The sequence below is a fragment of the Polypterus senegalus genome, chromosome 17, assembly GCF_016835505.1.
Source record: "Polypterus senegalus isolate Bchr_013 chromosome 17, ASM1683550v1, whole genome shotgun sequence".
In the NCBI taxonomy this organism is placed as follows: domain Eukaryota; kingdom Metazoa; phylum Chordata; class Cladistia; order Polypteriformes; family Polypteridae; genus Polypterus; species Polypterus senegalus.
Window position 1 is genome coordinate 18483382 of NC_053170.1, and position 12599 is coordinate 18495980.

At 37.2% G+C, this 12599-nt stretch overlaps 1 protein-coding gene across 3 annotated transcripts in view; it reads left to right on the plus strand.

The window, feature by feature from the left end:
• si:ch211-278a6.1 (SRC kinase signaling inhibitor 1) overlaps nucleotides 1-12599 on the plus strand; it is a 234677-nt gene that overhangs the window by 122160 nt on the left and 99918 nt on the right. For all 3 annotated transcript variants that reach the window (XM_039739277.1, XM_039739278.1, XM_039739279.1), the window contains 6 exons: nucleotides 4461-4656; nucleotides 6013-6305; nucleotides 9193-10043; nucleotides 10180-10269; nucleotides 10483-10523; nucleotides 11301-11473. In XM_039739277.1, coding sequence (XP_039595211.1) covers nucleotides 4461-4656; nucleotides 6013-6305; nucleotides 9193-10043; nucleotides 10180-10269; nucleotides 10483-10523; nucleotides 11301-11473 — 1644 coding nt within the window. The remainder of the gene's footprint in view (nucleotides 1-4460; nucleotides 4657-6012; nucleotides 6306-9192; nucleotides 10044-10179; nucleotides 10270-10482; nucleotides 10524-11300; nucleotides 11474-12599) is intronic.

The following is a 12599-nucleotide window of genomic DNA, read 5'->3' on the forward strand; positions in this document are numbered from 1 at the left end:
TAGGTCTGTTATTTTTCTCACAGGAAGACTGGCATATTCTGATGAAGGCCTGCGAAATTGGACAGTGCGATTTTTAAATTCATCAAAGAGATGATGAAATCACGAGTTAGACAACATAGCTCTGAGCTGTAGTTCAAATCTAGGTTAGTAGAATTGTGTGCCAGCTAACCACTGCACCAGTATTAAAATTGTATTAGAGTAACAAGTTTATTAATAATATTTTGAACTTCAGCAGTAGTTCTAAAATATGTTTTCCATCAAAGTACACAATAGTAATTTATAAGAAAAGCACCCAGGAACCTATGTTTGTATTTTTGTGTGTGTGTGTGTTTTTCGTTTTTTGTGTTTCTGCAGCAAATGTGGAATGAGTATTGAACAGAATAATGTATCATCTGCCTCTACTGTTTTGCTCTATGATAGCTTTTCAGTTGTACTTCATATAGATGGAAATATAGAGAGCAGTTTATTTATTAAAGGAGAAACTTACAAGTTCCAGCACTAACATCTTATTATGATTCTGGCACCACAAAATAGTGAAACAGGTGAGGCCTTTAAAAAGATCCACAGAAACAAGCCAGAATCCTCCCTGGGCTGCCACAATATAGGTCACACACAGATAGGCCTGACTCGAGGAAAACTGCATGCCGCAAGTCTTACCAGGTCTCTGAATGGGAACAGTTTTAAAATTACAAAAACATAGCAAGAGAGTATCTGATATGTCAAAATATATCTCACAAGAGAGAGAGCCGTATACCTATGGCTTGTAATGAGACAAAACCCTCAATGATCATTATGAAGCAAATCAGGATTTATGTACAAAAGTAACTAAATACAAGAAAATGCTTAACTCAGAGAGAAACTGGGGGTTCCCAGAAAGGCAATCCCATGGTAAGTAAATACCACACACAATTCCGAGGTCTAAATTCAGTAACAGAAGCAAAAAAAAAAACAAAAGCCAGAAGATCAGAAATTGATGAAGAACACAAAATTCACCAGAAACCACAAAACAAAATGCAAATGATCTGCAAAGGGACTTGCTTTTTATGCCAGATTTTAAGGGTGAGGGCTGAGAGCAGTGATGCAAGGGGTGGTCCCTGCTCTTGGGTTCCCACAAAACACAAGGAACATAATGGAATTTAAATAAACAATACATAAATAATTCCAAACCTAACAAAAATTATAATATATTAAAGAAAACGATTAAATGATAAATCAACAGTATAAACAGAAATAATTATAATAAATGATCCAAGCTGAAAAATGAACAAAAAAGACAAAGAAAAGAAATATAAACATAAGCCAAGTAAGGAGCCTGGGTTAAAACGCAACACATATTATGTGCAGCCATATTGCAAAAAAGTAAAAACTAAGTCTAAACTGATATATACAGTAAGAACAAGACACTATATTTAAAATTTAATGTATACTGTTTCTACAAAAATATGATTCCTGTTTAGATAAAGAGAGAAGAACGTGTCCCTATGATATTGTATCTTAAATTAATGGCTAGAATGAAGACATGTATATTAGAGGTATTATAACTGCTTTACAGCTACACATTATGGACTGCATATGCTACAGTAATAAATTTGTCCATTACTTTAGTTTGGCCAACTGCCTGCCGTGAGACCAGAAACAGTCATGTAATGCAGACTCAGAGCTGTTGTTACTACCATAACAGACTATGGTGTTGAACAGCCCACTGTTCTCTATGGATGAGTGGAGTATTCCCAGTAGCTTGTCACCCCGATTAAAAGAAATGAGCTTCATTGGATGCTCTAACCTTTTTTTTGCAGCAGGTCTGCATTGTCTACTCAGTCTAGTCTTCAGTTCAGAGTGACACCCAGATATTTCTAGTTCTGCATCACATGGACCTCCTCCCCGTGATGGTGACCTAATCTCATCTCCCTTGCATTGAAACTGCAACTGGTTTTTCCAGCACCACAAAATGAAACCTCCACAATTTTTCTGTATTCATTTTCAGCACCAGTGTTTACGTAGCCTTTAATGGAAAAGTAATTCATGAATTTCTAAAGATGGGATACTGTAGTTGTCTGCTTTGTCTTGGTAAAGTAATATTTTACTCGACTTTCCCCTTTTGTATTATTAATATGTAGCCTTTGTCAGAATGCCTCACATCTCAAAGGTTTGCCACTGTTTCTAAGGTATTGTACCATATAACTTCTCCCCACCTTCCCTTCTACATTTATAACCTCAAGCAATTAGGTGTAGTAAAATACAAGCAGGAGTTAAGTTACACTTTAAATAATGTATTTTTGATAATATTCATAAATAATAACAATATGCAAAGTACATTTGGATATTGGCAACCATACAACCTGATAAATGTTGATGTGTAGTTTCAGACGGCACACAGACTTGTTTGTTACTTAAAATTTCTCTAGTTAAGGCATCATTTTGTGGTCAGCTTTCTTCAGAACATGCTGCATGCCTGTCTCAATATGGCTGCCGAGCTGTGCTCTTCATTGTGTTGTCCTTTTCAGTTCATGGTGTGTGATGGTCTTTCATCAGTTTGGTAAGAGAGAGAGGGGGTAAAGTAAGCACATTTATAGATTTTCTGTCCAACCCCTAGAGCCAATAGGGTGTCATGGTACCTAAAGGCTTCTGATACAAGCCAGTTCCAAACAGCCATACTTCAGACCAATGGGGGGCACAGAACACCTTCACACCTACCTTCCAAACCATGTGTTAAGGTAAAGCTTGGCAGTTAGGCAGCCTGGCTTTCCTGTGGGGGTTGACTGAGAGACTCCAGCAAAGAAATATTGTCCCAACCCTGTCATAAAATTTACTTTCCTGACTTAGTCCTAGGGGGTTAAACATACAGTAAGTGCTTCTCACTAATGTAACACTAATATTACTTTGCTTTGCATAAGTTACAAATAAAGACATACAAAATATTTATCAACTTGTATGCAAAATTTCACATCACAACATGTACTTAATTTGTTTTATGTGACCCGGGACTAGACAACCAATTATTTAAAGTTTGGATGTATTTCCAGTACTGACTGGTGATTCTAAATTAGCCCATTTTAACAGGATAGGTCCTGGTCCCTGTTGACCTTGAATTGGGTTAAATTTTATATTACGTGTCTAAAGACAAGTCTACTCATATGTTTAGTGCAGTCGTGAAGATTATTTAGGACAACTATCAGGGCAAATGACAAAAATGACCCCAAAAGTATACATAATATTAGTAATAATTTTAATTTGTCACAATCACACTAAAACACAACTTTCACACTCCAGGTCTATCCAGTGTTATGCCTTTAACCACTTCTCCCTTTGCTCTTTAACTGCATGAACACTCTTATTGATGAAATGGACTAGTTTATTGTATGTTTGGCTACTGCAAAACCTACTACAGATATAAAGGATTATACCACCAACACAACTGCCAAATAACTATTGAATTGATAAATCTACCAACCATTTAAAAACTGAAGTTACTTTGGTTCCAACTAGAAATGTGTGCCATTAAAACACCTCAAATGTACTGCAAACCATGCCTAGTTTTCCCTTACTGAAGTGCTGGAGTTAAAGTCGTAAGCACCAAAGAGGCTCGTGAGTTCACGAAGGGCTCTGAAAACATAAAGAAATTTGTCACTTTACGACACTCCTCAACAAAGCATCACGTCTGCATACAGGAAGTGATGGCACATGTCTTTGATAATGGTTTATGATTATGTTAATTTAGCTAGTTAAGCTAATACGTTATATTAACATGCCTGAAAGTAATGAAGAAAATGATGATGATGATCTTGACCTAATGGAATGTCCTTAAGATGTTCACTATGTTTTGTGATGTAATAAGGTTTCCATTTTGTAATATTTCCTTTGTTCCTATATCAAAATACACCAAAGCTTCCCAGATTGAAATTTATTTCAACCAGACATTATACTTTAAACATTATTTTCTTTTGATTGGATCACTATTTTGTTTATATTTTGACTATAGTTTTTAGTAATAAAGAAAAATAAACTGAATCTATGCCCTGATTATTTTTTATTTTTTTCTTCTATTGGTGAGACAAAATTAGTTGCTATTCACTGTTCTTATAGGGTAAAATGTTATTTTGAATATTTCCTAATATACTCCAAATTGTTCATAAAATGCCCCTGGATTTCATTTAGCATGGGCAAAAATACTACCAGCCCTGATCCAGTGGGTGCCCTTGCTGGGAGGTGTCCTGTATTTGCCAGTTATTTATCCCCCTATTACAGCTGTTAATATTTAGATGTGTGGGGTCAGGGAACGGATCATACAGTAGTAGTTGTTAGTTTAAAATTGTAATGTGTTATCTACCCCACATTACTAAACCGATTGGCATTTTATTTGTGCCTTCCTTTTGCCTCACATATCTAACATGGTTTGCGTAAACCCCATCTTTCTCCAGCCCAGTCTTACATGACACCGTTCATCTTTACTTTTCTTACAGACTCGAAGTCCACGTCATTCCCAATCTACGCAGTCAGGATTAGCAGACCAGGCAAGCAAATTATCGTTTGCTTCAGCTGAATCACTGGAGACTATGTCAGAAGCCGACATACCACTTGGGTTTAACCGGATGAATCGCTTTCGACAGAGCCTACCATTATCACGTTCAACCAGCCAGACCAAGCTAAGAGCACCAGGTAAGAACAATTAGCAGTGATGTCTGCCTAGCATGATAAAATACAAAATAGCATTTAACTCTTAAACCTTGCCCCACTTTAAGTTCAGATTTTTGTCAAATGTACACCATGGTAAGCCAAATAAATAAATGTTCTAACTGTAATATTTATACATTTATTCATTTTATTTTACTTTAAGAGTTGTTGAGAATAGACTGGTCCATCTAGAGACAAAATTAAATTTGGTCATATCTGTTGGTGAAATGAGACCATTGGTTCTTAATCCTGTAATTGAGGACCCACTCTGATTATTGCTTTTGGACCTTGCAATTACTTAATTAGAGACCAATTCATGCTGTTAATTGAATGTGTCATTTAATTCGGTGGCTTGTTTCTGTTCCTGATATGTAATACATTTCTACTACAACTGTAGTGTATATTTTATTTTTCTGATGAAATCTACAACATTTTGTGTGAACCAATGTCTTTATCACCCCTATTTCTATATAAGTAGATTTATTTTGTGCACCCAAAGGTTTGCTGTTTGAAACCTTGTTTAAAATACATTATTAATTTGGAACTGGTTAAGAAAATCAACAACAATTAAGAATTAGAAATCATAACATCACAGTGAACAAACATTACACCAAGAAAGTGCCCTTTAATCATCTGTGGAGCTTTAATGGCTGTGTTCAGAACTAGGAATAAGAACATGAATCTTCTCTTGCTCAATCTCATAGTTTAAACTAAGTTAGAAAAACAACCCCTTGCTTGTTGGACCTTCATCAACTATGCCCTTTAGAAGATTTTGAAAAGAATGTCTAAATTTTGTGAAGAATTAGTAGACATGATGAAAATAAAACCAAGAAAGAGACATTGAAAGGTCAAAAGGTGTCCATTTGAGAATTTGTTTATAACCAAACCATTAGTTTGGTTATATTTCAAGAGATGGAACATACTATGCTGGAACTGCAGAACCCCAATAATGTAATGGGATGAAATGATATGCAAGTCACTGTAATTTAAGTTCCTTAAAAAGTTCTATAAATAGTATGATTATAATGTTACTAATGAAGCAAGAAGTCATCAGCATTATTTTATGATTACCAGAATGACGAGATAACCATGGTAAAATGGTTACATGTTATGTAGTGGCTCATGTTGTAGTGGAAAATGGCCATTATGGACAGTTGGTATGGGTTGTGGAGGAACTGTTTAGGTTTATGGTGATAAGATGTTTCTTGAAAATGGCATATTATAGTTGAAAATTATGATAATTTTTCACCTATTTTTTTCCTTTTTCTGATGCACAGACTTATAAAGACTCATCTGTTTAAACGTTTTATTGCTTCTTCTTTTTTGTTCCTTTTGTTCTAGGAGTTCTGTTCCTTCAGTTTGGAGATGAAACCCGCCGCGTTCACATTACTCACGAGCTGAGTAGTATGGACACTCTGTATGCACTTATTGTGCACATGTTTCCACAAAAACTCACCATGGGTATGCTTAAGTCACCCAATACTGCGATTCTCATAAAGGACGAGACTAGGAATGTTTTTTATGAACTGGAGGACGTCAGAGATATTCAGGACCGCAGCATCATAAAAATCTATCGCAAAGAACCCATCTATGCATCCTACCCTGGTTCACACCTAACCAATGGAGACCTCAGGGTAAGACAACCGTGCTGCTTAAAATTCTATATCTAAGCTAATCTAATCTACTATCTATCTATAGTTTCAATGCCGGATCTTCCCTACATTTTCCATTTTGAGAAGTGAGCTGCTGTTACTATTTCTATTAAATAATAAAAACATACATTTGATTTGAGTCTGTAACATCCATTCTTTTCACGAGAGCAGTGATGACCACAGATGGTGTCTAGTTGATGCCTCATCAGAACTATTTGTTGCACTGACAATCAAAGATGCTGTGACCGCTATGAGACTCATGTGGCATTTGCATTTTGACAACAGACACCCGTGCAGAACGTATGAAAAATAGCAGATTTTGATGTGCATGTGCAATGCTACTCCTTATTTTAGTCGTCCCACGGGAGAAAGACTTTCCGAGTCTGTGGTCATAAAGCCATTTTTGGACAAAGGCAGAACCGTAATAACAGACAACTTCTTCACGTCACCTTCACTAGCTAATAAACTGTTGTGCTGCAACACAACTCTGCTTGGCACCATAAAGTGGGACGGGAACTTCCACCTGCAACTAAAGTCACTTCAGTATGTGCATAATTCTCCCCACTAGTATTTAGATCTGGCAGTGCCATGCTGACAGTGTATGTGCTCTAAAAGAAGCAGTCTGTCTGCAGCACCATAATGCGGAGATTGGACAAGATCGAAAAAAAAAACATGTTCAGCTGACATAGCGTTTTCAGATAATGGTATTTTCATGCATGGATGTGTGTGTGCATGTGCAAGAGAGGCAGAGACAGATTTGATATCATTTAGATGTTTACTGGAATATAAAATAAACACTTTCACAAAGGTATAACGAAACAAGTGTAGGTAACAACAAGTTACCAAGAAGACATGATTCACCAGCATTTGTGTGTCTGTTTGTGTCCCTTCAGCAATATCTTTTGCAGGTAGGAAAATCTTACAACAGCTGTTACAGACTCAAAGCAAATGCATGTTTTTATTATATCATAGTAATAATAACAGGAGCTCACTACACGTACCAGCAAATACGGGGAAGACCCAGGATCAAACCTGCAACCTCTTGATTTAGAAGTAGCTGTTCTTACCTCTATACCTTGAGATCTGCTCAAAGAGTTCAATTTTTTTGTGTAGTCAGGCTAAAGAACCTTTTCCCTCTTTTAAACAGTCGTATTCCTTTCACTCAAGGGTTTTTTTTCTATCTAGACACTATACCATGAGTGCCTGATTGATTGAATGCTGTTCAGATGATCATCCTTCCAATAGGTTCTCCCATCTACTCAGAGGACCTCTGATGCTCTGAGTGACCATTGACCATTGTGTTCTTGTATACCTACCTTACTCAGTTTGACTGGATTGCCAGCTCTAGGAAGAGTCCTGGTGATTCCAAATGTCTTACATTTCACAATTATTGAGGCCACTGAACTCCTGTAAACACTAAGATCTTTAGAAATGGTCTTAAACCTTTGCCCTGATTGATGCCTCACCACAATTTGATCATGGAGGTCTAAGGAGAGTTCCTTGGACTTCGTGGCTTGCTTTTTGTCCTGACATGCAGGGTCAATTGTGGACCATACATCCACAGCTACATGTGTGCCTTTCTAAACGATGTCCAATCAATTCAGTATGCCAAATCTGGACTCCAAAAATTTGAGATGCATCTTAAGGAAATGTAAAGCAAACATGATGCACCTGACCACAATTTGGAGTATCACAGCAAAGGCTCTGAAAACTTGCATAAATGAGAGATTTCAGTTTTTGATATGTAATAAATTGGCAAACCTTTCTGAAAACACAGGTTATTAGTCATATATTGATATGTAAAAATTGTGAATGTGTACATTTAAATTGAAATCTGCAACACGATAAAGTGTGCAGAAAGTTGATGGGGCCAAATACTTTCTCAATATACTGTGTACTTCACATTTAGTTAGATATTCTCTTAGAGAGTCAAGGCTGTGATATTGGGCTATATAAAAATAGATTGTATTGTATATTCAACAGTATTGACACAACAAAATCAATATATTGAAGTGTATTTAACTACAATGTTATAAGCTTTTAGATTATTTTGGATTCAGTTAAAAATATTTAGTGCACAATACCAAGATAGAAATTTAAGCAAATGGTGTAATGAATGCATTTAGGACAGAGAATTAGAGCATTCATCATGTGATACAGTAAACAATGAAGCAGTTTATTTTACACAGCACCTTTATAGCAGTTTGTCATTTGAAAGCACTTTACAAGTTACACATAGAGTAAGCTGTTTATTTTTTAAAGAATTGATGAGGACTGCATTAGAAACTTTGTGGTTTATTGGCCACACTGCCTAGTGTAGTGTGCATCTAGAGTGTATCCATGTGTCGTGTAAAGAAAGAAACCAGATGAGGTTAGCTCTGATAGAAATCTTATCGTTTTCTTATACTGTAGACAGGTTTTCACTTTATTAAGTACGCTTATGTTCTGTTGTAGTCCTTATAAGTATTACTGTTGTTTATTTTAGTTTGTTTCAAAGTCAAGTGACATTAAGTTAGGGTGTGGCCTTTAGAGACTGTTGAATTCTGTTTGAGTTATGTTTATTCTTGTAGGTTTTAAAAATTTAATAGGCCTTAGGCATAATGCCTTAAGTCCATATTGGATGAGATAGTTTTGCCATCTGTGACAGATGCTCTGATTTGATACTTATGCAATTTTGAGGGTAGAGAAAAACACAAAAGGAAACAAGGTAGAATTAGAATAGTGGGAGTAAAATTGCTGCATTAAACAGAATCTGTTTAGCATAAATTGATCATTGATGCCTAAGCATTGAAAGATCTGTCCAGCAAATATTTAGGAATATTTCTACATTTTGCATGATTGTATTTATTTTCCTGTTATTTTTTTCTAGAGAGAAATGGTGTATACTTCTCGTGAATCCTCTCCCACTCGTCGTTTGAATAATTTGTCACCATCTCCTCACCTGTCATCCTCTGCATCCCCTCCATCAGGCTCTCCGTCTCGGTCTCGACTTTCTTATAGTGGGGGTCGTCCTCCATCTTATGCAGGACCTGCTCACCCACTCCCTCACCATGCCTCTTCAAGTCCAGGTGGACCCCCAGCAGGTATCTCCCCTTCTCCCAGTGCTATTCTTGAAAGACGTGATGTCAAGCCAGATGAAGAAATTGCTACAAAGAACATGGTGCTATTAAAAAATGAGGGCCTTTATGGTGATCCTTATAGTCTTGTACATGAGGGCCGCCTCAGCATCGCATCCACACAGTCCTTGGCAGCAATAGGGGACCCTTTCACTTTTCCTGTGTCCAGTGGCCTTTACAGAAGAGGTTCAGTTCGTTCTTTGAGCACATATTCTGCAGCTGCTCTGCAAGGGGAATTGGAGGAGGCTCTGTACAAACCTGGTGGTCCTCTTTACTCAGACTCATATTCTTCCTCTATCGGGATGGGTTTTAGACTGCCCCCGTCTTCTCCCCAGAAGATTCCAGACAGTCGAATGAGTGACATGCAGCTCAGAGATCGTGATGCTCCTCATAGCCCATACTCAGGGCCACCCAGTCGTTCTTCTCCTGTCCGCCAGTCTTTCAGAAAGGACTCTGCATCATCCTCTGTATTTGTGGAGAGCCCAAAGTCCCGCAGTGGCAGTGCTTCTGACACCCCTTCTGGAACGGGGGGTGTAGCAACTGATCAGGGACGAGGAGCATCTGGTTATAGCTCCCCCTTGCCAGGAAACGAAACAGAAACACGGTAAGAACATGTAACATTTACTTGTTGCTGACAGGAATAAAGACTATGTTTCACTATGTTGACTTGCCTTGTACTGAGTATTGCAGTGAACCTCTTTCAGAAGTGGAATTATTGTTCTTCTTTTCTATATAACCAGGGAAAGAATGGAGGCAATGGAAAAACAAATTGCCAGCTTGACAGGCCTAGTCCAGAGTGTGTTGACAAGGGGACCTGAAAGCGAGAGCATGTAAGATTGTATTTAAGAATATTATATTTGTATTCTTTTGATGCAATCAGATATATGCAAACATAACAAGATGTTAGTAGCATTTAAAGGTAGTGGTCCAATATTGAATATTGAATTGCATTAAAATACATACCAGAATATCCTTTGTTTTGTTATTCCACAGCTCATGACGTAAATATAATTTAAGTTGCTACTGAATCTCCTCTTTTTCAGAGAGAAGAACGAACCAACCAGTGATGGATCAGGGACTGGAAGTATGTAGTGTTTTCAGGTTGTTTTTGTTATGAGGTCAGTCATTTGAGCATAATGTTAAGTCATGAAAATAAAAAGGCCATGGGTGCATCTCAAGTGTATTTTCATAGTATGGAGAGCAGTATACGCCAGTGTACTGCAATTTGTGTGACACATTTTCAATTTCAGAAAAATATTTCAGTAGGCTGTGGTGGGTTGGCACCCTGCCCAGGATTGGTTCCTGCCTTGTGCCCTGTGTTGGCTGGGATTGGCTCCAGCAGACCCCCGTGACCCTGTATTCGGATTCAGCGGGTTAGAAAATGGATGGATGGATATTTCAGTAGGTGTGGCACATGTCTATGAGTAATATTGGTATATTTCTTAGGTAATTTAAAATTTTGTAATGGTTTTATTACAGAATTGGATTGTCCTACAAATAAACTCTGTTAAACTTGGTAGTTAGAGTTACAGTTGCTGCTTCAAAGCTCCAAGATCCTTAGTTCATTTAATGGTCACTTTCTGTCTGCATAGGTTTTCTCAGTGTTTTGCAGTTTTGGCCTATACTCGGTCAACTGGTATATCTAAATTGTTCTTGTGGGGGTGAATGAGTGTGCCCAGGGATTGACTGCAGTCTTATCCCGGGTTGCTTCCTGCCTAGTATCTAATGCTGTCTCTGTGCTCACCGACTTCCTTTGATCCTGTAATTAAGTAAATGAGTTATAAAAATAGGGTGGGTTAATATTAGTTATGCTCTGCAGAAATTACACTAACCTAATACTATCTCTGGATTTGATTGACAGCTTTGACCCCCTCAGTCCACAGCACCAGGGCAACTCCTACACCACCACCCCCTCCAACAGCTGCAACACAGACAACAGCAATTACAAGATTACAGATGCAGTTACATCTTCATGACCTGCAACAGAATGCCAGTGACCTGAGAGACCAACTAAGTCAGCTACGCAGGATGCAGGTAAGATTTGCACAGGACAAAAGTTTCATTGCATTTTATGAGCATTCCTGTCAAAGGAGGAGCCGAATACTCCACTAGTAATTGATAAAATGCAACTAGTGAAGTGCAGCAAGTTGTTATGTCATTTAATTATTGTAATATGATTTCATATTGTGTATTTGGAAAAATCCAAATAAATAAAAGTATCATATTCTGAAGCCAGCTTAATCCAATGCAAGGCTGCAAGACAAGACACCAGTCCCTTTCTAGGTCTGCTTACACATACAGTACACTCATAAACTATTGTATACATTTTTGGAAATGTGGAAGCAAAACCAGAGGATTCAGAGGAAAATCAACACCAGGACAATATCTAGGCAGAAATATATGAAGTGAATGCAATGCAATAACCACTGCACTAATATATTTGATTAATGTAATGTGCAAAACTACCAATTTATAGCACACTGTAAATTATTGATTTTGTGAAGGTAATAATGGTAACTTTTTATACTGTATATTCTTGGAAATATGCACCATAGATAGATTCATCATGCAATTGCTGAATGGATTTCATCCTTCTATACTGTATTGTAAACAGCGCTTACTAGCTGGCCTTCAGCACACACCAGCTTTGATTACAGTTTAAACAGAATCCTGAGAGCAGTCTTTTGCATAGAACAGAATCAACACTTATTAAGTCTATAATTAGAAAATGCTACCATTTTACAGAACACTATGGTTTAATGTAGTATATTACTCACTATTTCTTTAGGAGTTTTACATACTGTAACCTCTGACTTACTGTGCGCAAGGGAAGTGCCTCTGAAACACCTAAAAATATTTCTTCTTTTGTTCAGACCAAATTAAATATAAATACAGAAGTATACATTATTCAAATGCTATTTGAGTCTACTAGAAAAAAATGTGAATACATTTTATTCCAGAAACTGAACAATTTCATAATGTTTTAGTTCTTTGAAATCAGAAAGTCTGTGGGAATTTTCATTTGTATTGTTAACACCCTTTCGCCTGTTGCCTTGTATCTCATTTACAGTTGCTTGGTAACATGCTCTCATGTCACTTGAACTTATTTCAAATTTCTAGTTACAGCTTTTTTGCCTCAGTTGGTTTATTTTCTTTCTTA